The following is a 25,957-nucleotide window of genomic DNA, read 5'->3' as shown; positions in this document are numbered from 1 at the left end:
CCTCCTCCGGGGGATCTTCCCAACTCTGGGATCTAACCCACGTCTCCTGCATTGCAGGCAGGTTTCTTTCACTGCTGAGCCACTGGGAAAGCCCATTTGGGGATATAGAGCTTTTTAAAGTCAGGTATTTTTCATAACTTGATATTTCTTTAGTATAAAGAATCTAATCTTATACTGTCAAAAACTTTTTTTTTTCCAGTCTCTCTGGGAATGGTATGACATGAATTATAATAGCCTGACTAACTTGTGTACAGACGGCTTTTTCAGTTTTTTTTCCTCAAATTATAGAGGAAAATCTGGTAAAAATGCTTCTTGCCTGCCTCCCAAAAGAAAGCTCTTCAGGAAGCTTTAAACTGTATAGAACCTTTTTCAGATTAATGAAGTTGCAAAGATGGAAAATACTGGTTATAAAGAAAATATTTTGGGGCTTGTTCCAATGTCTTCCTTGAAACATAAATGGGCTATTAGATAGCAGAATCTAGTTTTGTTAGATAATCATTCAAGTGTCATAATGTGTAATAAAAGAAGTCTGAAATACATGCATTTTAGTATCTTTGAGGTGCTTATTTGAGTACTCAGTTTTCTTATTCATTGCCATTTTTGCTTTTTTCATGTTTACTACACAAGGAAGATATCAGTGGGTAATTAACCTCCTATCTGACACAATATATGTACAGCAGGAGAATTGTCTTTTAGAAAACATTCACAAGTTAATAACATAATAGGGTTAGACCTGGACTCTATTTGCTGATCTGTGACTGGTCTGTTATGCTGATCATGGGTTTGCCTTTTACCCTTTGTGGGTCAATGTCTTTGCCATTAGATGAGAATAAAAAATAACCTCTTAAGGATTTTTGAAGGTCCATGTCAAATGATACTTTTTTGTAAAATGCTTTGAAAACTGTAGGGAAATGAGGATGCAGCAGTCAGTGAAAGATGAGTCAAGAGAAATGATCAGAAGAAGAGGAAACAAACAAGCAGGATCTTCGTCAGAAACCAAGAAGGCTCTGCGACTTTCCCTGACTGCTCCAGTTCCATGAGTGCTGGTCAGAGAGGCAGGACTACTTGTCGGGGATGAAGAACTTTCTGTTTCCCATCAGGAGCAGCAGCCATGGGACCACATTGTCCTGCGCCAGCTTCCTGAGTCCTGACCTTCACAGGGACACATGAAGAGCACCCAGCGGGACTGTCAGAGAGCTGGGGCCTCAGGGTACAGGGCAGCTGAATCTTTCCAATGGCCTGGAGACGTGCCTGTCTTTGCTTCAGGGGAAGATACTGTCTTTGTTTCCCAGGCTCTTTGCTGCAAAAACATTCTTGAAAAGATTGTGCAGGAAAAAAAGGGCAGTGAGTGCCTGGCTTGCAAGATGTGCAGAAGTGAGAGACGCATAGAGAATTGTCTTCCGATAGTCAAGAGGCGGATGCTGTGAAGGTACAGCGCGCAGACGGCAGTGAGGGCCGGAAGTAGCTTCTCTGATCTGAGCAGAGATTGGATTGAGGTGGAGGCACAGAGCCGTGGAGGGAGGGCAGTGCAGGCTCCTGGGGAGGGCACCACGCTGTGCTCAGACGGGAGTGGGGGTGTGTGGCCAGCCGAGCAGGTGCAGTCGGGGGGGGAGGCAGTGAGTGCCCAGAGAGATGGCCAGAGGGCAGCTCTGCATGCCCTGTGGGCTGTGCCTAGGATTTTGAATTTTATTCCCGCTGAGATGAGAAGCCACTGGAAGTTTCTAAATGGAAAAGTAATAGGTTCTGACTAACATTGTGGAAAATTCTGAAAGAGATGGGAATACCAGACCACCTGACCTGCCTCTTGAGAAACCAATGTGCAGGTAAGGAAGCAACAGTTAGAACTGGACATGGAACAACAGACTGGTTCCAAATAAGAAAAGGAGTACGTCAAGGCTGTATATTGTCCCCCTGCTTATTTAACTTATATGCAGAGTACATCATGAGAAACGCTGGGCTGGATGAAGCACAAGCTGGAATCAAGATTGCCACAAGAAATATCAATAACCTCAGATATGCAGATGACACCACCCTTATGGCAGAAAGTGAAGAGGAACAAAAGAACCTCTTGATGAAAGTGAAAGAGGAGAGTGAAAAAGTTGGCCTAAAGCTCAACATTCGGAAAACTAAGGTCATGGCATCTCGTCCCATCACTTCATGGGAAATAGATGGGGAAACAGTAGAAACAGTGTCAGACTTTATTTTGGGGGGCTCCAAAATCACTGCAGATGGTGATTGCAGCCGTGAAATTAAAAGACGCTTACTCCTTGGAAGGAAAGTTATGGCCAATCTAGATAGCATATTCAAAAGCAGAGACATTACTTTGCCAACAAAGGTCCGTCTACTCAGGGGTATGGTTTTTTCCAGTGGTCATGTATGGATGTGAGAGTTGGACTGTGAAGAAAGCTGAGCACCGGAGAATTGATGCTTTTGAACTGTGGTGTTGGAGGAGACTCTTAAGAGTCCCTTGGACTACAAGGAGATCCAACCAGTCCATTCTAAAGAGATCAGTCCTGGGTGTTCATTGGAAGGACTGATGCTAAAGCTGAAACTCCAATACTTTGGGCACCTCATGCGAAGAGTTGACTCATTGGAAAAGACCTGATGCTGGGAGGGATTGAGGGCAGGAGGAGAAGGAGACAACAGAGAATGAGATGGCTGGATGGTGTCACTGACTCGATGGGTGTGAGTTTGAGTGAACTCCGGGAGTTGGTGATGGACAGGGAGGCCTGGCCTGCTGCGATTCATGGGGTCGCAAAGAGTTAACAGGACTGAGTGCTGAGTGACTGAACTGAACTGAACATTGTAACCGTGTTGCTTTGTTGGGTCTGAATTAAGCTGTGGAGCTGATGAATGGGAGTGGGGAAAATATGGGAAATGATTAGAACTCTTTGAAAGAGAGCTTCCCTACAGGAACAATATTATTGTTAAGGTAAATATTTCAAACTCATATATTTTATATTGAAATGGATACTGAAAATTATGTATGCCATCAAATCAGGTATAATGATCACACTGGCTTGGTTAAGATACCCTTGTGCGTGTGTACTGAGTCATTTCCGTCATATCCGACTCCTTGCAACCCCGTGGACTATAGCGTGCCAGGCTCCTCTGTCCATGGGATTTTCCAACACTGGAAGTGGGTTACCATTTACTTCTCCAGGGGATCTTCTTGACCCATAGATTGATTCGTGTCTCATGCATTGCAGGGCGGTTCTTGACTGCTGAGCCTTTAGGGAAGCCCTTGACTCTGAGTACAAGAAATTAATTATTAAAGGTAAAATCATGTCTGTTCTAGAATCTGTAGTTATTAGTATTGAAACTACAGAAGCTTTTGTAGTTTATATGTAGTTTATATGAGTGTGAATTTCTTAGGTACACACTGTTGTTTAGTTCAGAAACTAGTTGATTATCTAAATTTTATTGAGATAATATCCACTGTACTGCATCTAAAGGAATAGCCAAATAATTGGGCACCCAATTTTAGAAGAATGTCAAATGACATGTTATCTTACATAGTGTTTTCAACTTAAATTGAAAGAGAATCTGCTACTTTTTAAATTAAAAAAAAAAAACAAAAAAACCGAACTTCTAGGCACAGTTATTTATGCAGACATTTTAATTTTTTGGTGCCACCAAGTGGGGAAATGTTGAATAATGCTGTTTTCATATAAAATGAATCATATGGACCACTGAAATGCCTATAAGTACAGAGACTACTGAACTTTTTATTATGTTATGCATGCTAAGTCCTTTAAGTTGTGTCTGACTCTTTGTGACCCTATAATATGTAGCCCACCATAGGCTCCTGTGTCCATGGGATTCTTCAGGAAAGAATACTGGAGTGAGTTGCCATGCCCCCCACCCCCAGGGGATCTTCCTGACCCAGGGATCAAACCTGCGTCTCTTCCGTCTCCTGCATTGGCAGGCAGGCTCTTTACCATTGTGCCGTCTAGACTGTGTGTGTGTGAGTCACTCAGTCGTGTCTGACTCTTTGTGACCCCACCGACTGTAGCCTGCGAGGCTTCTCTGTCCATGGAATTCTCCAGGCAAGAATACTGGAGTGGACTGCCATTCCCTCCTCCAGAGGAACTTCCCAACCCAGGGATTGAACCCAGGTCTCCTGCCTCACAGACAGATTCTTTACCATTTGAGCTACAGGGAAATCTTGTGCCACCTAGAAAGCGCTTTTAATTGTGTACACTTACCAGTAAAAAAAAAAATGAACATGTCTTCCATGTATATATGTGTATACGTGTGTGTGTGTGTGTGTGTGTGTGTGTGTGTGTGTGTATTTATGCTAAATGTGCTATGCTTAGTTGCTCAGTCGTATCCGACTCTTTTGCGACCCTGTGGACTGTCGTCCACCAGGCTCCTCTGTCCATGGGATTCTCTAGGCAAGAATACTGGAGTGAGTTGCCATTTCCTCCTCCAGGGGATCTTCCTGATTCAGGGATCGAACTTGTGTCTCTTGTGTCTCATGCGTTGGCAGGTGGGTTCTTTACCACTAGCGCCACCTGTATAAATTTACTATAAATGAAACTAATGGATTAAAGAAAATTGTGTTGTTTAGTCGCTAAGTCATGCCTGACTCTTTTTCTGACACCATGGACTATTAGCCCTCCTGGCTCCTCTGTCCATGGGATTTTCTAGGCAAGAATACTGGAGAAAATTAGAGTGATAAATTAAGGATTTTAACATAGAACTAAAGCGGTGGTTCTGAATAACCTTTGAAGACAGAACTGCTTTACGTGCTCAGTCGTTCAGCCTTGCCTGTGGCAGCATGCTTGCCGGAGTCTCTGACCTGATTGTAAGATGCGCCTCTCTCTGTGTGCCTCCCTGATGGCTCAGTTGGTACCACTGTGAGGGAAGGGTCCCTGCCATGCTGTCTTATCATTTATAATTTTTGTTTTATATCAGTGACAGAAGTGTTTTAGCCTTACTTGCGTAAAAAAATCAGATCAATCTTCTTCATGCAAAATAAGGCAAATATACGTGAAATAAGTTGTAAAGGTATTCCTAAAACTTCACATTTGGAACATCTCTTCTCAGTCACTTTTTTGGATTGACTGTTCATGTCCATGTTTCACTATAGAGTGTCTTTTATGCTGTCAAAAGAACTGATGAGACAGCTTTTCTTGAGTGCTCAACTTGTCTCTTGTGAATGTCTTTGAAGCTGCTGACACACCCACTGTGTAAATTTAAGCTGTTTTTGTTTTTGTTGTGTTACTGTTTCTTCCCTTGTAACCTGAGTAGCAAAATACAAAAATGTCTTCTACTTTGGGTACCTTCCTTTCTTAAGCTTATAAAGCCTCTGACTATTGCATTGCGAGGAAATGTGGAATCATAATTGTTCCAGTGAAGTTTTGCTTCACTGCTTGCTCTTTTGCTCTGTGTTTCCTTACACATTAACTTTTTCCTTTAATGTCAAATCAGAGTACTATCTTATAAGACATTGTAAGTGGCAGTTTAACTCAGTAGTTGTACCACAAATGCATGTAACTCTACTAGAGAAGTAATTGTAATCTAACCAGCTATGACCAAATTTGTGAGTATCTGGATAATGACCACTGTGCCATGACTTCTCACTTGCCTGTGTTCATAAGATGCATTCAAATTTCGCTGGTGTTAAATATGAGAAAAAAAATACACACACACACACAGCTTCCCTGGTGGCTCAGTTGGTAAAGAATCTCCTGTAATGCAAAAGACCACCTGCAGTGCAGGAGGCCCTGTTTTGGTCCCTGGGTTGGAAATGTCCCCTGGAGAAGGCAGTGGCAACCCACTCCAGTATGCTTACCTGGGAAATCCCATGGAGAGGAGCCTAGCGGACTACAGTCCATGGGGTTGTAGGAGTTGGACACGACTTAGCAACTAAACTACCAACTACATATACACACACACACATACATACATAATTGTATTTTAGAATCAGTGAACACTTAGACTGGAAATCTTTACTGAATAAATGTTGAGTTGTTTCACTAGTTTCGGCACCCGTGTCCTTGAATAATAGGTTTTATAAGTATATTCAGGACATGTGTTCAGTTTATAGGCAATGCTTAGCATTGTCTACAAAAGGTAGAGAGAGATGGCAGGGAAAAATGTGTTTTAATGGGGCAAGAGCATATTAGAAATGTTTTAGTTTGTATATGTTCTTTCAAAACATTTGAGTTTTAAAATGCAGATGGTGGTTTATTTTTGGAAATTGAAACATGATATTAGAGGCGAGTATGGCTGACCTGGAAGCAGTTTAAGTGATTAGCCTTGTTGATTTTCTGGTATTTCACTAGAGGGCAGTAGTAAGCAATGAAAGTTCTGTGCTTCTGAAAAATGATAGTCTTCATACGAGTTTTTCAAAGACATCTGAGGTTAAAATCAAAAGATTGTTGTTTAAGGATCTTAAAGTTGTAATGAATAAATACTTTGTATAATGTGTTATGTCATTTATCATAATCTAAATATTATAGTTAAATTTCCTGATAGTCACTGAAACTTAAGCATGTAATCCAGAAACAAGCTAGGTAACCAAAATTGTAATTGCTCTCTTTTACTTGTTCTCTTCAGACAGTAATTCCCCAAAAGATGTTGTATTCTGGCCTCATGTTACCACAGGGTGTTGTGAAGGACATACATTTTTCCCCCCAAATTTTTGCATTACTCCAATGCATGAAAGTGGAAAGTGAAAGTGAAGTCACTCAGTCGTGTCTGACTCTTCGCGACCCCATGGACTGCAGCCTACCAGGCTCCTCCATCCATGGGATTTTCCAGGCAAGAGTACTGGAGTGGGTTGCCATTGCCTTCTCCCATGTAAGCTATAGGAATTCAATTTAACTCTTCTAAAAAATGTATAAGTTCCATGTAAGGAAGAGAGTTCATGTGAATAAAGAACTCTTTAAAACAATTTTTTGGTTAAGTATTATTTTCTTAGAGAAGTTATTTTATGTTCACTCTTGGAATAAAGGTAGGAAAAAGAAAAACAGACCTAGTCCTTACATATCAAACAGTTTACTGCAGTTGTTACTCGTTTGGCTGAGAAATCCGTCTTGTCACGAACTTGCTGCGTGATTCTGATAAGTTACAAGTTTGGCAGACCTAGTGATAAAACAGATGTGCAGAGCAATAATGTTCATGTCCAGTGTTCTGCACTATAGTTGAATTATAAGCAAGGCACATTTACAAATCAAGGAACATTTCTCAGATGTGGTGTGATTAAGCTGAGACCTGCAGGGCATTGGACTTGGCTAGTGAAGTGAGGTAAGCGGGGAGGCGTTTTGCTAAGGCACTGCAGATTCTGCGTGTGGCCCCGGGGCAGAGCTGAAGGCAGAAGCTGCAGCGAGGAGGAGCTGTGAGCAAGAGGCATGAGGACGGGGTGGGAGGGCTGGGTCACGAAGAGCTTTTGCAGGCTGGGATTAGACGCTGATCATTCTCGCACTGGAAAGAAGTGCACACTGCTTTGTCAAACAGTCACTCGTGAAATTCTGATACATATAAAAATAGGTGGACAGAGTAGCATCACTCTGGCTGGAGTGGCAGCCGACCCCTCGTCTCCCTGCCCTCTGACCTGCTCTGTTGATTCTGATGGCCCCAACCCAGAATCCCAGGGACTCCCACCGGTGCAAATACCCTTATGGGTCCTGGAGAGTCTCAGTGGATGTTAGCTAGGGGAATGCCATGATCTAACTTGAGTGTGAGAGATTGCTTCAGAAACAGTCTGGAAGATGAATTTGTAGTGAGGGAGACCCAGCAAACTGGTTAGGAAAATTTAGATTACTTTGTGTTTGACAGTATCTAAGTAGGGGTCACATTTTAATACTGAGTAGGGTACATATTCCTTGAGTTCTGAGGTTAGTATATTTAGAGATCCAGATCCATCAAACAGAATAGCAAGCATTGGGATAAAATAAGCCTCGTTTGAAACTGATTGGCAAGACAGAAATATACCTGGGCATAAACTGGGTTTTTTTGCCTTGACAGTTGGTTATAAATAGCAATATGGACTTGGGATAAAATGGTATGTGAGACTGGAGAATGACTGAATGATTATCATGTAATACTCATCGAAGTCTTAAAGTATTTACTTTTTTCAATAATGTTTAAAAGATGTGGAGCTACTAGAAGAACAGGAATAGGACAGTCCTGTAAGGGAATGGTAACAATCTCTGTGGACTACACTTCAAGGAGATCAAACCAGTCAATCCTAAAGGAAATCAATCCTGAATGTTCACTGGAAGGACTGATGCTGAAGCTCCAATATTTGGCCACCTGATGACTCATTGGAAAAGACCCTGGTGCTGGGAAAGATTTGAAGGCAGGAGGAGACGGGAATGACAGAGGATGAGATGGTTGGATGGCATCTCTGACTCAATGGACATGAGTTTGAGCAAGCTCTGGGAGATGGTGAAGGACAGGGAGGCCTGGCATGCTGCAGTCCATGGGGTCGCAGAGAATCGAACATGACCGGGTGACTATACAACAACAACAGCAATCTCTGGGCACCTTGTTTTCCATAGACTTTTTTCTTTAAACTTTCAGTGTTTTGAGGATATAAAATTTACTGTTAAAAATAATTTAAACCTTATTATGTATTTCCTTTTTATATTTTACCAAGGTCATTAGGAGTATAAACTTGACAAGAATTTAATTAGAAGAAAATTATTCTACTCTGTCCAAATTATGTATTTTTTCAAATACAAACAGAACCTTTCCCCAACCTCTCCTTTTTGTTTTTCTTGTTTTTGGCTGATGTGGAAATCGTGAGAACATTAACTTATGTTTTAACAATATTTAAAATGCAAGGTTTTAAGTATTTCTCCTTTAGAAAATGCAAGGATTTGCGTATTGGGTAATAATTTCAGCTAGTTACTTATCTAAATACAATAAGCTATAGAGTTGCTCTAACTTGATAGAACTGGTGATTTCTGAATTCCTTTTAATCATATTCTTTGTTTGCATTCTCTCTTAATTAAAAAAGAACCCTGAAATGTCAGAATTTATGGTTTCATATATGAATTGTGATTTAATCAATATTTAATCAATGTCTAAAGGAGACCCAGTGAGAATATCAAAATGATTCAGAATGACACTAAGCATATTTGAGATCATCCTGGGAGTTGAAAACCAGGTAGCAGAGCATGAGAGAAAATCTGCAGAGTCACTCAGAACATTTTAGAGTTTGGGGTTAAGCCTAAGAAGTAGAGCATTGATCACTTCTGCCCACATTCATTATTTAAACTCAGTCTCATGACCCTGCCTAACATGACCCTGCTGGCTAAAGTAGTTTGGTAGTATGTCAGGTAGAAAATGTAAAAGATTTAAATACATAATTTTGTATCGACTTTAGAGCCTGTTGATGCAATGAGTGAATGATCATCGTTGCAGCAAAGAGATGATGGTTGTCAGTTTTTCTTCTAAGGATTTAAGGTCAATAACGATTTTGAATAATGGTCACATGGCATTTGCTATTAAGTGTTTCTAATAGTTAAAATAAAACTTCACATTTGGGACTGGCTAGTAGAGAATTGGATAGTATAAAATAATGTTTATTCTTAATGCTGATTAAAATTTTAAAATTTCTTATAGGAATTAAAATACTTAGCAAAAAGATTATAAATATTTAGAACTTACAAATAAACTACATACAGATCATTTGTATGCTAATCAAAATGTATATTAAAATATATTTTACTAAGAGTTTACTACATTTACTTGGATAAAATTGTTTTTTTCCACAGAAAATAATTTTGTAAATTGTTTTTACTGATTTAGACTATCTTAACCCCTGATTAGCCTGCAATCATGATTTATTACTTTGACAAAGTATTATATTTACATTAATTTGGTAACTTATCCTTTGAGAAGTAGATATTATCTATTCTAGGAGTAGTTAGTATTACAGTATAATATACATAGTTTAACTCTGTGTAACTAAATATGTAATAAACAGGAGAATCATGAGACCACATAGTCAAGGTTCACTCCCATTTACTCTGTTCTTCAGTGACTGTGCCCCTCACAACTGCTTACTCTTTGTTATTACTTCAAAGGACATTTATTTTACCTGAAAATTGTGTATTAATATATTTAAAATAGTATTGCTAACACTAGTCTTGCTTTTGTTTCTTTCAGGCCTATGGCATGTCGGCGTTACCTTTAAATCTGATTAAAGGCACGCGAAACGCTGCTTATGAGCGTCTGGAAAACACTGAAGACATTGAAGAAGTAGAGCAGCACATCCAAACAATTAAATCAAAGGTGAGTTGGTATTTTATTGCCGTTGAGGGTCATAAAAGTACTTTGTCTTTGAGCTGCTTTCTGTTGTGACTTAGACATTGCTGAGCCTATATTTTGATACTGTTTGAATTTTTGTGCAGCATATCTTTAAAAAACTACCTTCTATAAAATGTAGGACGCTGACAGTTTGAGAATTTTTATCTGTGTGTAACAACTGAAACACAGAAGTTCTACTTCCATATGGCCATTCCTTTGCTAGTTCCCAGGTATGCTGATGCCATATGCAATATCGGATTGCACTGTATCACTTATGTTCAGGTTTATGTACTAGTTTTTCTTCCTCTATCACCTTCAACTAAGATGTAAATCTTATTTATAGAACATAGGAAAAAATGGAAAGTTTTCTAAATAATTCTGTTAAACTATGATAATCCTGATACAGAAACCAGATGGTAATATGACACACACACACAAAAAACTGTTTATATGACTGGTCTCTCTTCTGAAAGTAGAGGCAAATAATTCAATATAAGTAAAAATATTAGCAATTCAAAAATGATGCTGTAGTAAGGAAATATTTCATAATTGTCAGACTAGGTTTATCCCAGGAATGCAAAGATGATATGTTAGAAAATAAAAGTAGTTTAATATATTGAGAATAAATGAGAAATATAAACATCTTAATAGATGCCAATGAATCTTTATTTAGAGTCAATTTGTAGTTACTACGTTTAGAGAAGAGTCTTACCAAATTGGAAGAGAAGAAACTATTTGGCAATGGAAGCCTCCGTGAGCTTGGTGCCTAATGAGGAAAGGAATGTTTTTGTTAAAGGCACATATAGGACAGTAGTGTCTGTCCTGTTCCTGGAGGTCTTGATCAGATAAGAAATGTGGGAGGAAGAGGGAAGAAAAGGGGAGTAACTTGTGTTATTTGAAGATCTTATCTACCAAAAAAATCTAAAAGAATGAACTGACAAACTAATAGAACTAATAAAAGTTCATCAAGGTGCCCGTTCATATGTACAAAATCATTAACCAGGTGGAGGATGTAATAGAAAATGATCTCATTCACAGTAACTATGAACTATAAAATAATAAGAAATGTCAGAATCTTCTTAGTGAAAATTATAAAATTTATTGAAATAATGTAATAGAAGACTGAAATAAATGAAGAACTTCATCAGTTCCTAATTGGGAAGATTCAGTAATGTAGAGATGAGAGTTTCTCATAAGTTTAGGTGGAAATTCAGTATCATGTATAAAAGATAAAAAAATGAAATTTTCACAAACCTCCTGTTACTGCCAAGTCACTTCAATTGTGTCCGACTCTGTGTGACCCCATAGACGGCAGCCCACCAGGCTCCCCTGTCCCTGGGATTCTCCAGGCAAGAGCACTGGAGTGGGTCGCCATTTCCTTCTCCAATGCACAAAAGTGAAAAGTGAAAGTGAAGTCGCTCAGTCATGTCTGACTCTCAGCGACCTCATGGACTGTAGCCTACTGGCTCCTCCATCCATGGGATTTTCCAGGCAAGAGTACTGGAGTGGGGTGCCATTGCTTTCTCTGTCATAAACCTCCTACTACGTAATAAAACAGATTCAGAATTTAAATCGAATTCATTTAGAAAATATTAGGAGAAAATAAAAGTAAAATTGTAATTTGTTGTGCAGAGGAATTTTCTAAACAAGACTGAGAACTCAAGTGCAAATTAAGAAATTGTTGAATTTTAAATTTTTATGTTTTTAAATTTATGTACCCAAAAAAGTGGCACCAAAAGGAATTTAAAGAACTAACAGTATTTTGAGAGGAAATAATCTGCAATATAGGTGATATATACTGAGCATCTGTAAGTCAAGAAGAAGAAGGGACAAGCAATACATAGAAATAATGAATAAAAAACTAAATAAATAGACAGTATATTGAAGGAGAAATTAACCTGCTCAGTGAAAATATGAAATGATCTTTCAGCTCATTAGTTCACTAAGATCCCCCTTTGCATGGGTTGTGAGGAGTTTTCCAGAACATGGAACTTTCAGTGCTAAAATGAAAGTCCAGGATGGCTGGAAATTAAAGTAACTCAGTATTTTTTTTTTAATCCTTTGAAAGTCTTAAAAAGTTTACCTTTGTCATGTGAGAATATGGGGATAGGCATACTGTTTGTGGGAATATAAAATACACAGGTTTCTAAAGAAAATTGAATGTTGTCACATGTGCCCAAACACATAACATGTACCTTTTAATAATTAAAGTTTAACATAACAGTTTGCACCAGTTTGTGGATCACAGCATTGTTGTAGTGAAGAGACTTGCATGTGTAGGGCCACCCAAGATGGACATGTCACAGTGTAGAGTTCTGACAAAGTGTGGTCCACTGAAGGAAGAAATGGCAAACCATTCCTGTATTCTTGCGTGGAGAATCCCATGGACAGTATGAAAAGGTGAAAAGATACTGGAAGATGAGCCCCTCAGATTGGAAGATGTCCAGTATGTTATTGGGGAAGAGTGGAGAGCAACTATGAATAGCTCCAGAAAGAATGAAGTGGATGGGCCAAAGCAGAAATGATGCTTAGTTGTGGATGTGTCTGGTGTTGAAAGTAAAGTCTGATGCTGTAAAGAACAATATTGCATAGAAACCTGGAATGTTAGGTCTGTGAATCAAGGTAAATTGGATGTGGTGAAGCAAAAGATGGAAAGATTGAACATGGACATCTTAGGAATCAGCGAACTCAAATGGACTAGAATGGGTGAATTTAACTCAGATGACCATTGTATCTACTACTGTGGGCAAGAATCCCTTAAAAGAAATGGAGTAGCCTTCATAGTCTACAAAACAGTTCAAAATGCAGTACTTGGGTGAAATCTCAGAAGCAACAGAATGATCTCAGTTCTTTTCCAAGGCGAACTGTTCGATATCACAGTTATCCAAGTCAATGCCCCACCCCCTTGAAGCTAAAGAAGCTGAAGTTGACTGATTTCTATGAAGACCTACAACACCTTCTAGAACTAACACCTAAGGAAGATATCATTTTCATCTTTGGGAACTGGAATGTAAAAGTAGAAAATTAAGAGATACCTGGAATAACAGGCAAATCTGGCCTTGGAGTACAAAATGAAGCAGGGCAAAGGCCAACAGAGTTTTGTCAAGAGAACATGCCAGTCATAGCAAACATGGTTTTCCAACAACTGAAGAGATGACTCTACACATGAACCTCACCAGAAGGTCAGTACTGAAATTAGACTGATTATATTCTTTGAAGCCAAAGATGGCTAGAAGCTCTATATAGTCAGCAGAAACAAGACATGGAGCTAACTGTGGCTCAGATCATGAGCTCCTTATGCAAAATTCAGGCTTAAGTTGAAGAAATTAGGGAAGACCACTAGGCCATTCAAATATGACCTCAGTCAAATCCCTTATGATTAAACAGTGGAGGAAATGATTGGATTCAAGGGATTAGATCTGGTAGACAGAGTACCTGAAGAACTATGGACAGAGATTCATAACATTGCACAGGAGGAAGGGAGCAAAACTATCCCAAGAAATTCGAGAAGACAAAGTGGTTGTCTGAGGAAGCCCTACAAATAGCTGAGAAAAGAAGAGAAGCAAAAGGAGAAAGGGAAAGGTAAACCCAGCTGAATGCAGAGTTCCAGAGAGCAGCAAGGAGAGGTAAGGAGGTCTTCTTAAACGGACAGTGAAAAATGAGAGAGGAAAACAACAGAATGGGAAAGACTGCAGATGCTTTCAGGAAAATTGAAGATATCAGGGAACACTTCATGCAAGGATGGGCACGATAAAGGACATAAACAGTAAGGGCCTAACAGAGGCAGAAGAGATTAAGACGTGGTGGCAAGAATACACAGAATTGTACTAAAATGGTCTTAATGACCCAGAAAACCACAGTGGTATGGTCACTCACCTAACATCAGACATCCTGGAGTGTGAAGTCAAGTGTGTCTTAGGGAGCATTACTGTGAACAAAGCTAGTGGAGGTGATGGAATCCCAACTGAGCTATTTCAAATCCTAAAAGATGATGCTGTTAAAGTGCTGCACTCAATATGCCAGCAAATTTGGAAGACTCAGCAGTGGCTACAGAGCTGGAAAAGGTCAATTTTCATTCCAGTCCCAAAGAAGGCCAATGCCAAAGTATGTTCAGACTATCACACAGTTGGTCTCATTTCACATGCTAGCAAAGTAATGCTCAAAATCCTTTAAGCTAGGTTTCCACAGTACATGAAGTCCATAACTTCCAGATACAGTGTTGGTTTTAGAAAAGGCAGAGGAACCAGAGATCTAATTGCCAACATTGACTGGATCACAGAGAAAGCAAAGGAATTCCAGAAACACATCTACTTCTGCTTCATTGTCTACACTAAAGCCTTTGACTGTGTGGATCACAACAAACCTGGAAAATTCTTAAAGAGATGGAAATACCAGACCACGTTACAAACTGCTCTCTGAGAAGCCAGTATGTAGCTCAAAAACAAAAACAAAAAAAATCAGAAAACAGAACTGGACATGGAACAACTGACTGGTTCAACATTGGAAAAGGAATCCATCAAGGCTGTATATTGTCATCCTGCTTATTTAACTTATATGCAGAGTACATTATGCAAGATACCAGGCTGGATGAATCACAAGCCAGGATCAAGATTGCTGGAAGAAATATGAACAACCTCAGATGTATAGATAATACCACTCATGGCAGAAAGTGAAGAGGAACTAAAGAGCCTGTTGATGAAGGTGAAAGAGGAGAGTGAAAAAGTTGGCTTGAAACTAAAAAAATTAAGATCCTGGTACCTGGTCCCATCACTTCATGGGAAATAGAAGGGAAAATGTGGAAGCAGTGATAGATTTTATTTTCTCAGGCTCCAAAATCACTGCAGATGGTGACTACAGCCATGAAATTAAGAGGCTTGCTCCTTGGAAGGAAAGCTATGACAAACCTAGAAAGCATATTTAAGAAGCAGAGACATCACTTTGCCAACAGAGGTCCATATAGTCAAAACTATGATTTACCAGTAGTTGTGTATGCATTTGCGAGTTGGACCATAAGAAGGCTGAACGCTGAAGAATTGATGCTTTCAATCTGTGGTACTGGAGAAGACTTTTGAGAGTCCCTTGGACTGCGAGGAGATGAACCAGTCAATCCTAAAGGAGATCAGTCCTGAATATTCATTGGAAGGACTGATGCTGAAGCTGAAGCTCCGATACTTTGGCCACCTGATGCAAAGATCTGACTCATTGGGAAAAAAGTCTGATGCTGGGAAAGATTGAAGGCAACAGGAGAAGGGGGCAGCAGAGAATAAGATGGTTAGAGAGCATCACTGATTCAATGGACATGAATTTGAGCAAACCCTGGGAGATGGTGGAGCACAAAGGAACAATCAGTCCTGAATATTCATCGGAAGCACTGATGCTAAAGCTGAAACTCCAATACTTTGGACACCTAATGCGAAGAACTGACTGCTTAGAAAAGACCTTGATGCTGGGAAAGATTAAAGGCAGGGGAGGAAGGGGACAACAGAGGATGAGATGGTTGGATGGCATCACCGACTTGATGGACATGAGTTTGAGCAAGCTCTGAGAGTTGGTGATGGACAGGGAAGCCTGGCGTGCTGCAGTCCACGGGGTCATAAAGAGTCGGTCAGATATAACTGAGTGACTGAACTGACTGAATAAATGAATAGAATTACTATTACCAGCCCAAAGTTTTCTGAAGATTTGAGGAGAATAACCATAAAAGAACAGATCACTTTAGGCATAGGAAATGTTAGCTATTATGTAAAACATCAGTATGTTTGCATAGGGGGACACGTGTGTATACACAGAATTTTGTGTCCGATGTTGATCTCTGTTAGTTTCTGTGACAGTGGTAACCTCAAAAGAGGGAGTGGTCACTGGTGGACCATGGGAAGGGAAGCTTTTTTGCCTATATACAATGTGACTACATTTTTTCCCCAAAGGAAATAATTGGTTGACTGCTGGGTGCCTTTCCTGGTGTGTGTTTGAGCACATTTCTTCCCACAGTGGTTTATGCTGTTGGCACAACAGAGCAGGCTCCATCCCTCCCTCAAATAGGCAGATAAGTTGAGCTTGTTTTTCAGTGGATCGCTAAATCAGTTTACTAAAAAATATTTTTTCCCTGAACTAGCGAAAGCCAATGGCAACCCACTCCAGTACTCTTGCCTGGAGAATCCCATGGACGCAGGAGCCTGGTAGGGTGCAGTCCGTGGGGTCGCTAAGAGTCGGACCCGACTGAGCGACTTCACTTTCACTTTTCATTTTAATGCATTGGAGAAAGAAATGCAACCCACTCCAGTACTCTTGCCTGGAGAATCCCATGGACACAGGAGCCTGGTGGGCTGCTGTCTACGGGGTCTCACAGAGTCGGACACGACTGAAGTGACTTAGCAGCAGCAGCAGCAAAAGCCAGCAGTGAAGTAAATCTACCTTGTTGGTGTCCTTTTGATATTAGAATGGCAGTTGTGAGAAAAATTGTGAAGTACCGCATGATTGAAGTGTGGTCTGGATCTGTCTGTGGAGGGAAGTGTTTCATTCCTCTAGTCTTCAGGAAACAGTCTTCTATAAGGTTCCTTTGAGGATGCACTCTGATAGTAAGCAGTGTACTTGACTTAAAGCAGTAAAGATAGTTACATATAGTCCCATGGAATTCCCTGTAATTCCATGTAATTCCCTGGTGGCTTAGCCAGTAAAGAATCTGCCTGTAATGCAAGAAACCTGGATGTGATCCCTGGGTCAGGAAGCTCCCCTGGAGGAGGGAATGACAACCCATTCCACTATTCTTGCCTGGAGAATCCCATGGACAGAGGAGCCTGATGGGCTACAGTCCATGAGTTGCAAAGAGCCAGACAGGACTGAGCAACTAATACTTTCCATTTTCCATGCAGAGTATGGTTTCTGGACCAGTAGCATCAGGACCTCCTAGGAATTTGGTAGAAAAGCAAAGTATAGGCCTCACCCAAGGCCTGACTGAGTCATATTCTCTTGGGGTGGGGTCTAGAAACCTGTGTTTAACGAAATGTCCTGTTGATTGTTAGGTGTGTTGAAGTTTGGGAAACAGCATAGTAAGGAAGAGATGGCTGGTTCCAGAAGAGCTTGGCAGTGCGTCTGTGTGGAGATCACTGTGGCCATGCGCGCCTCTTGATGAAGGGTTATCCGGGCACTGTCTGCATGTGTGTGTTATTTCACATGACAGTACTCCATGCTGTGTTATAGACCACCGTGTGCTGTCTCTCCCAACATCCTGTTTGAACCTTGAAAGGACTTTAACATTCTAATTATCTAATGTTTTTACATTTTAAAATGGTGCTGAGAATTTCCTGGCAGTCCAGTGGTTAGGACTCTGCGCTTTCCCTGCTGAGGAAAAGGGTTCCATCCCTGGTCAGGAAACTAAGACCCCACACGCCATATGGTGCCACCCGAATTTAAAAGTAATAAAAATGTCCCTTGTAAACATTTTCTTGGTCCTTCCAATAAAAGCAAATGTATATTTCACCCTCAGTATTTAGCAGTTGTCTGATTATTGTGGTTTATTACTGTACCTGGTTGAAGGCACTTTGGGGCAGGGGGAGTTCACGAGGGAACGTGCCCCTGAGACGCAGCAGAAGGGGATGCTCACGGTCACAGTCCATATCATATGAAAGTACAGGGGAGTTACCTTCCCGAGAGGCCAGCCCAAGGAAACCTGGCTCCTTCGCAAATGTACTTGGGGGGTAAGAAAGTGCCAGTTCTTAGCAGTTGTTATAAAATCATATGAGAAACGAATTGCCAGTCCAGGTTCAATGCAGGATACAGGAAGCTTGGGGCTGGTGCACTGGGATGACCCAGAGGGATGGAATGGGGAGGGAAGTGGGAGGGGGGTTCAGGATTGTGAACACGTGTACACCTGTGGCGGATTCATGTTGATGTATGGCAAAACCAATACGATATTGTAAAGTAATTAGCCTTTAATTAAATAAATTAAAAAGAAAAAAAAATCTTACGCTCAGCACATCCTAATCCTACATCCCCCTGCTGGTGTTTGAGTCAGGGACTGAGGAGCATCAGCCCAGGTAAACGCTGGAACACAATCTGACCAAGGGGAGGAGGAACATAGGGCTGGGTATATGAAAGGATGGGGTGAGGGATTTGAAGGTGAAGGAGAGTGATCAAGCAGAGAACATAAAGTGCCTCATAAAAGGGGTGTTTAAAAAGATATTATGTCTCTACATAACTTCACCATATTGAGTATTTGGAAAATAGGGATCAAGAAAAGTTCAGCATTAAATGTGCATGCGTTCTCATCACATTTTGACACTGACCTTGGTTCAGAGATGTGTATTCTCACATAGAAGTTATTGGGTTTTGCTTTTTTCCTTCAGTTTGTAAATTTGCCTCAGGAGTCAAGTCCAACCTAAAAAAGTTTTTGTTGTCTGAATCTGCTAAATCTGATGTGTACTCTATTAAGACCTTAATGGTAAAAAACTGTTTTATTTTGATCTGTTATTTGCAGAGCAAAGATGGTCGACCTTTGCCGGCAAGGGATAGACGCGCCTTAAAACAATTTGAAGAAAGGTTACGAACACTTCGGAAAAGAGAGAGGCGCTTAGAATTCATTGAAAATAGCTGGTGGACAAAATTCTGTGGTGCTCTACGTCCCCTGAAGGTAAATGGAGTTTTACAGAATTACGCTGTCACTCTATGTAGCACCTCTCAGGGAGATTGAGCTCTTGTGGAAGCATTGCAGTGTGGCGCCTAGAGCATGGGTTTTAGAGTTAAAATCATCTGGTTTTAAATTGCAGCTCCGATGCCTGGCAGTTTGGGTAAGGTGCATAATCTCTCTGAGCTTTATTTACTCATGTGTAATGTAAGTGCTAGAGGCTTGAAGAAACTTAAAATACAGGTAAGTAATGTAGTATGCTTCTAGTTTTACAACTTTGTACTTTTCTATAGGAGATCTGGGACCCATATTAGAACTTTTTCAATCAGATAGATTTCAGTATTCAAATTCAAAATTTCAACAGAATTTGCTTCATTGTGTGGTGGCATGTTTCTGAAAATATGTACAAGGTATTAAGATGAAAAACTATTAATTTCCCTTTTTTTTAAACCATCATTTGCTAGCCTTTAATTCTTCAGACTCTGGTCTTCCTCTCATAATTCAAAAGGAAATGGGGAAATTACCTGACTGCTTACCCTAAAAAGCTCCTTTTCTAAAAGAGTTCTTCAAAAACATAATCAGTTAGATCTACTGTATATCATTTTAAAACTGTCAGTTAGAATCAGTTTCTTTTTAAAGACTTACCCTAGTCTGTTTTCCCAAGGTGATTGTTTTCATACCACCAAAGGTATAAAGAAACTGTGGCCACCCTTAACTTAATTTTAAATTGTTTATATATTAGCTTCTTTATAGATATTTATAACCTGGTCACTAACATTAGCTGCCTTGTTTTATATGCTTTGTGCCATTTCACTGTACCTGTGTTTAGAGGGACTTTCACAGCTTTATAAAGTGTGTAGAATGATTTCACCAAATGTAGGCTGTGGTTAGAGAAGATCCACATCGCTGCATAAAGCTGGGTGTCCTCCCGGGCGCATCGCATTGGGCCCCAAACAGTCGCTGATGTCCTTCTATCACTGAGGTTAACTTTCGCATGTTCTGTGGAATCGTAGAAGGTACAGACTTTTGTCTGGCCTTGGCTCAGCTCAGTGCTTTTGAGGTTCACCTGTGTTACCACATTTCTTTTCAGCGGTTCATTCTGTTTTCTTGCTGAGTACCATTCTGCTGTGTCTGTATCACAGCTTGTTTATCCATTCACCTGCTAATGGGGATTCAAGTTGTTTCCAGTTTGAGGCTGTTATGATTATATGCTGATATGAACATTTGTGTACAAATCTTTATGTAGACATTTACACATTCCTTCATTTTTCATTTTGTTCTTTTGAATCTTTTATTTTATATTGGGGGTTAGCAGATTAACAGTGTTGTGATGGTTTCAGGTCAACAGCAAAGGGACTTATTTTTCTTTTTGTTTGTACCTCATTTTTTCCAGTTTTTTAAAAAATCGATTTTTACCTGGGGGAAATTGCTTTACAATGTTGTGTTTGTTCCTGCCTACAAAGACACAAATTAGCCATGGAACTCAAGGAAGAAAATTAGTTTTGAGTTGAAGAGTCTTACAGAAATAAGTGTTTAATTAGAATAAGTTAATGGGTCCTTAAAATAGTGTTTATATACAATACTGAGCACATTTCTAAGCATGCAGTCTACATTACTCACTTGATTAAACTTGCTCTCTGACAGATGCACATTTTTCTAGTGTATACAACTAATTGGCCTAGATAACCTAAAGCTCCTGATGCACCTCTTGTTATACTTAGACCTCTTATATTCATATAGAAAGTAATAAATTCATATCCATAGTTATATCACTTATCTTTTCAGACTTTTTTGTGGTAAAACATATATAGCATATAATACACCATTTAAACTATTTGTCGATGTGGCATGACATACATTCACAGTGTTGTGCAACGCTCACCACTGCCCGTTTCCAGAACCTTCATCATCTCTAACAGAACACTCAACAGTAACTAATTCTCCATGCCTCACCTCCACCCCACCTCCATCCCCCTGAAACCATACAGCTCAGATTGGGCTTGAACCCACTGTCTTTTAACTGAGATCACACACCTGGTCTCAGGACTTAATGAAATTCAGGTTCTTGATGTCTCATAGCAGAAAAAATTGAGTGAGAGACAAAGTGATAGATAAGAAGTGGATTTATTTAGAGAGATAAACATTCCATAGACAGAATTCGGTCTGTCTTAAAAGCTGAGAACGGTTTTGGGAGAAATATACTCCTCAGACAGTGTGGGGTGTCTCAGAAGGTGAGAGGCCCTGAAATATGGAGTGGGTGGTTTTTATGGGCTGAGTAATTTCATAGGTTAATGAGTGGGAGGATTATTCTAACCATCTTGGAAGGTGCGGGGATTTCCAGGAGTTCACTTGTTGACCTTTTATGGAATTGTCCTGGCACTTGTGGCGTGTCGTTTAGCTGATGTATTACAATGAGCATGTAATGAGGCTTAAGGTCCACTGGAAGTCGAATCTTCTGCCTTCTCAGACCTAGTTGGGTCTGACCAGGTTATGTCGTATCCAACACTGACTTCCTTTAAAGATGGTACCCTTTAAAGGTTGTACTCCTTCCTTCCTGATTCACCTGCCCAGCTCACATCCCCTAATGACCTCTATCCTGCTTTGTGTCTCTCTGAATTTCCTATTGTAGATACCTTATGTAAGTGAATTATATATCCTTTTATGTCTGGTTTATTTGAATACTTCACATAATTTCTTCAAAGTTCATTCATGTTTTTGATGTATAGAAATTTCATTCCTTTTTAAGGTTGAATAATATTAATTTTGTTTTTCCATCCATCATTTTGTTTATCCATCCATCAATTGGTGGACATTGAGTTTTTTCCAACTTTTGGTTATTGTGAATAGTGCTTTCAAGGTAATTGGTGTACAAGTACCTGTTTGAGTCCCTGCTTTCAGTTCTTTTGAGTATATATCTCGAAATGCAATTGTTAGATCTTGATCAGTTCTGGTATAACTTTTTGAAGAACCTACTATTTTCCACAGTGACTGCACCATTTTACATGCCCACGAGCAATGCACAAGGGTTCTAATTTATCCATATCATTGTCAACACTTATTTTCCTTTGTTTTGATAATAACCAACCTTGTGCTTGTGAAGTGATATCTCATTATGGTTTTCACTTGCATTTCATTTGATTAGTGACATGGAGCATCTTTTCATTAGACTGTTGGCTTTGTATGTTTACTTTGGAGAAATGCTTATTCAAGTTTCATTTTTAATATTCTGAATGTTATTCCTTATCAGATACATGATTTGTAAATATTCTCCTATTCTTGGCTTGTGTTTTCACTCTGTTGGTAGTGTCTTTTGATACACAGATTTTTAATTTTAATGATGTCTGATGCATTTTTTTTCTTTTGTTACCTGTGTTTTGTGTCATATCCAAAAAATAATTACCAGATCCAGTGCCATGAAGGTTTTTTCCCTTAGAGTTTAATAGTTTTAGCTCTTACATTTAGATCTTTGATCTATTTTGAGGTATTTGTATATGGTGAAGGATAACAGTCTAATTTCATTTTTTTGCATGAAGATTTCTTCTTCCCAGCATCATGCTTTGAAAAGACTGTTCTTTCCCCTTTCAGTGACCTTGGCCCCCTTGTCAAAGATCATTTGAGTGTATGTATGAGCATTCATTTCTGGAGTCTTTTCCATTGGCTATATGTCTGTCTTTATGCCAGTACCATACTGTTTTGGTTGCTGTGGCTTTGTAGTAAATTTTGAAATAGAGAAGTGTGAGTCCTGTAACTTTGTTGTTCTTTTTCAAGATTGTTTTGACCGTTTGGGCTTCCTTGAAATTCATATGAATTTTAGGATGGCTTTTTCTGTTCCTGCAAAAAAAAAAAAAAGGTCATTATGATTTTGATAGGGATTGCATTGTATCTATAGAACACTTTCAGTAGTATTGTCATTTTTAATGTATTAAGTCATATTACACCATAAATATGGATCGACTTTACATTTGTTTATGTCTCATTAAATTTCTCTCAGCAATGTTTTGTTGTGGGGAAGAAAGAAATGTTTTTCTACCTTTCTCAATTCTTCTCTCTAGTCTAAGAATTAAATTGACATGAGACAGGTTAACAGGAGAATTTCAAACAAAAATTTGATAACATGTATACACACTGGAGAGACCCAGGAGAACTGAATGACTTCTTAGTCTTAGGAACTAGACAGCACTTCAGCAGTATGCTTGGGGGCTATTTTAAACAAGAAAATTGCAGACAGAAAGTACAAAAATGCAAAGAATGTAGCAGTAAATAGTGCACTTACAGGATACTTGTTTATAGTAAGAGAGCTGAAACAAGAAAGCAGAGTATTGCCTGGTTCATGCTCAGCTCGGAATGTGAGCATCAGGAACTTAGAATTTTTACCTCTTTGCATGTATCTGCGAGGACTTCCCAGGCGGTGGAGTAGTAAAGAATCTGCCTGCTAATGCAGAAGATGCAGGTTCGAGCCCTCTGTCAGGAAGATCCCCTGGAATAAGAAATGGCAAATCACTCCAACATTCTCGCCTGAAAAATTCAATGGACAGAAGTAGTCTGTTGGGCTACAATCTGTGGGGTCACAAAGAGTCAGACATAACTGAGAGACTGAGCACACATGCACAGTGTATCTTCAAAAGACCGCTAAGAGCCATGTGTGTTGATTTTAAGGCCATAAATAAATTTTAGCGAGCAGTGGGTTTGTAAATGCAGAATCCGCAAATGAGAATCAACTACTTATAAGAAAAACAACAACAAAAGACCTCCCAAATCCAGCAAGTTTTCTCGCCAGCTCTTACTACAAAACTTTGTATTAAACAAAGACAATCTGGGAAAATTTTGGTAGAGAGAAGAGGAAATTTGGAGATGAGCCTGTGATTGATCTTAAACCCCCAATCTTAGGTGAAATAAGCCAATCACCAAAAGACAAATACTGTATAATTCAACTTTTAAGAGGTACCTGGAGAACCCTGGTGATTCTCCAAGGGTCGGGGGGCAGGAAGTCTAGGGAGTTCTTTAATGGGTACAGAGTTCCAGTTTTGCAAAATGAAAAGAGATTGGTTTGCAGAACAGTGTGAGTTAATTTAACACAACTAAACTGTACATTTAAAAATGTTTGAGACGGTAAATTTTATGTTATTTGTATTTTACCACTATTTAAGAAGCAAGAAAACAGAAAATGACAAAAAATCAGATAGAAATAGAGTTGAATTCAAGGGAAAATGGGAGGAAAATATACTTAATTTTGGAAATGAAAACAAATTTACAGTGTGTCCAAAAGAGAAAAGGATCAAATAAAATTTAGTAAGAGGGGGCGTTTGAAGAAAGGCAGGATAACCAAGAGAAGGAAAATAAGATGAAGTAAAAAAAAATCCAAAAACGAGTGTTGAAATGGAAGAGAAAGAAAAACTACATATGTGTAGGTTTCCATGCAGTGGCAAAACAAAACAAATTAGCAGAATATTTAAAGGTATAATACCCCCCCCCCCAAAATCCTAAAGTAAATAGACATGAATCCACATGTCATGAATATTCTATATCATGAATAGACAGGAAATAGCCACTTTGTACCTGGGAAAATTTTTGTGCAGTTTCCTGGTAAAACCAACTTCAGATTTAAAGAAAATCCTCAAGATTTCCAAGCAAAAGGATCAGCTCACAAGGGCAACATTATTAGACTTAGACTTCTCAAGAAACATACAAAGCTAGGAAGGAATGGAAGAACATTAAAAAAATTAAATCTCAATGAAAATGTATGAACTACTGAAAAAAAAACCAACGCACAATGTGAGAGTTGTGAGTTAAGTTTTACTGGGGGCAAAATGAAGACTAGCCCGGGAGACAGCTCCTCAGGTAGCTCTGAGGAGCTGCTCGGAAGAGGTGAGGGAAAGTCAGTATTGTATATGATTTTAGTGAAGGGGCGCATGCAGTCAGGCACACATGTTGGCAGAAGGTTATTGGCCAGTCATGAGGAGCAGAAGTCAGCATTAATGATTTTAGTGCTAGATCTGAAGAGATGCAAGAATCGGGCTCATACAGTTGTCTCCTGAAAATACCTAACTCCCTGAGGGCCTGTTCTACCCATTTTCCTGGATCACAGAGTGCCTCACTCCTGGTCTCCACCCTGAAGCCTTCTCAGGGGGTGTCGAAGGTAGGCAGCAGCAGTGGTTTGTGACTTAGTCTTTGCAGAGACTGATGGCAAGTGCCCAGTTTTAGTTGGCAGAACCAAGGAATTTGTATTTAGCCAAAATATCCTTTAGAAAAACAGTTTTTAAACATTTAAGAACTCAGGGGATTCTGTACCGATGAGCTGTTGTTGAGAAATCCCCGGTTGCCAAGTTCTGGCCTGTTAATAGGTGCAAAGGTGAACATCAGCAAAAGGACTGTGGTGAACATGTAGTATTGTATGAAGAGAAAAGTGTGGGCTGGGGCAGAGAGTGAAGCACAAACATATGTGCTGAGGAATAGGTAATTAAGAAGGGAGAAAAAGAAAATAGAATTTCTCATAGATTACTGTGTAGGCAGTAGGTAGGAGTTGAACCCATAAGAACCAATACATTGTTTAGTAAAGAAGTGAATAAGAACATGGGGGCTAGGAGCACTGGAAAATTCAAGTACATGAACAAAAATACAAACTTTCTTAACACAAAAGGACTAAAAATCCAGGAGCAAGGAATTCATATTAGCTGGAGAAAGAAACACAGGAAATACATACATAGTTATCAAATGAGATATTTTCTAAACTAAATGTGTTCAGTTCATTTCAGTGGCTCAGTCGTGTCCGACTCTTTGCGACCCCATGAATCGCAGCACACCAGGCCTCCCTGTCCATCACCAACTCCCGGAGTTCACTCATACTCACGTCCATCGAGTCAGTGATGCCATCCAGCCATTTCATCCTCTGTTGTCCCCTTCTCCTCCTGCCCCCAATCCCTCCCAGCATCAGAGTCTTTTCCAATGAGTCAACTCTTCGCATGAGGTGGCCAAAGTACTGGAGTTTCAGCTTTAGCATCATTCCTTCCAAAGAAATCCCAGGGCTGATCTCCTTCAGAATGGACTGGTTGGATCTCCTTGCAGTCCAAG

General features: G+C 39.7%; 1 protein-coding gene across 2 annotated transcripts in view; it reads left to right on the top strand.

The window, feature by feature from the left end:
• Window positions 1-25,957, top strand: part of LMBRD1 (LMBR1 domain containing 1) — a 135,875-nt gene that overhangs the window by 70,580 nt on the left and 39,338 nt on the right. For both annotated transcript variants that reach the window (XM_055534761.1, XM_055534762.1), the window contains exons 8-9: window positions 10,129-10,254; window positions 18,743-18,895. In XM_055534761.1, the coding sequence (XP_055390736.1) occupies window positions 10,129-10,254; window positions 18,743-18,895 (279 nt within the window). The remainder of the gene's footprint in view (window positions 1-10,128; window positions 10,255-18,742; window positions 18,896-25,957) is intronic.

This window comes from Bubalus kerabau, chromosome 9, assembly GCF_029407905.1.
Source record: "Bubalus kerabau isolate K-KA32 ecotype Philippines breed swamp buffalo chromosome 9, PCC_UOA_SB_1v2, whole genome shotgun sequence".
Taxonomy (NCBI): domain Eukaryota; kingdom Metazoa; phylum Chordata; class Mammalia; order Artiodactyla; family Bovidae; genus Bubalus; species Bubalus kerabau.
Note: the sequence above shows the minus strand (reverse complement) of the source record. Positions and strands in the feature narration are given on the sequence as shown.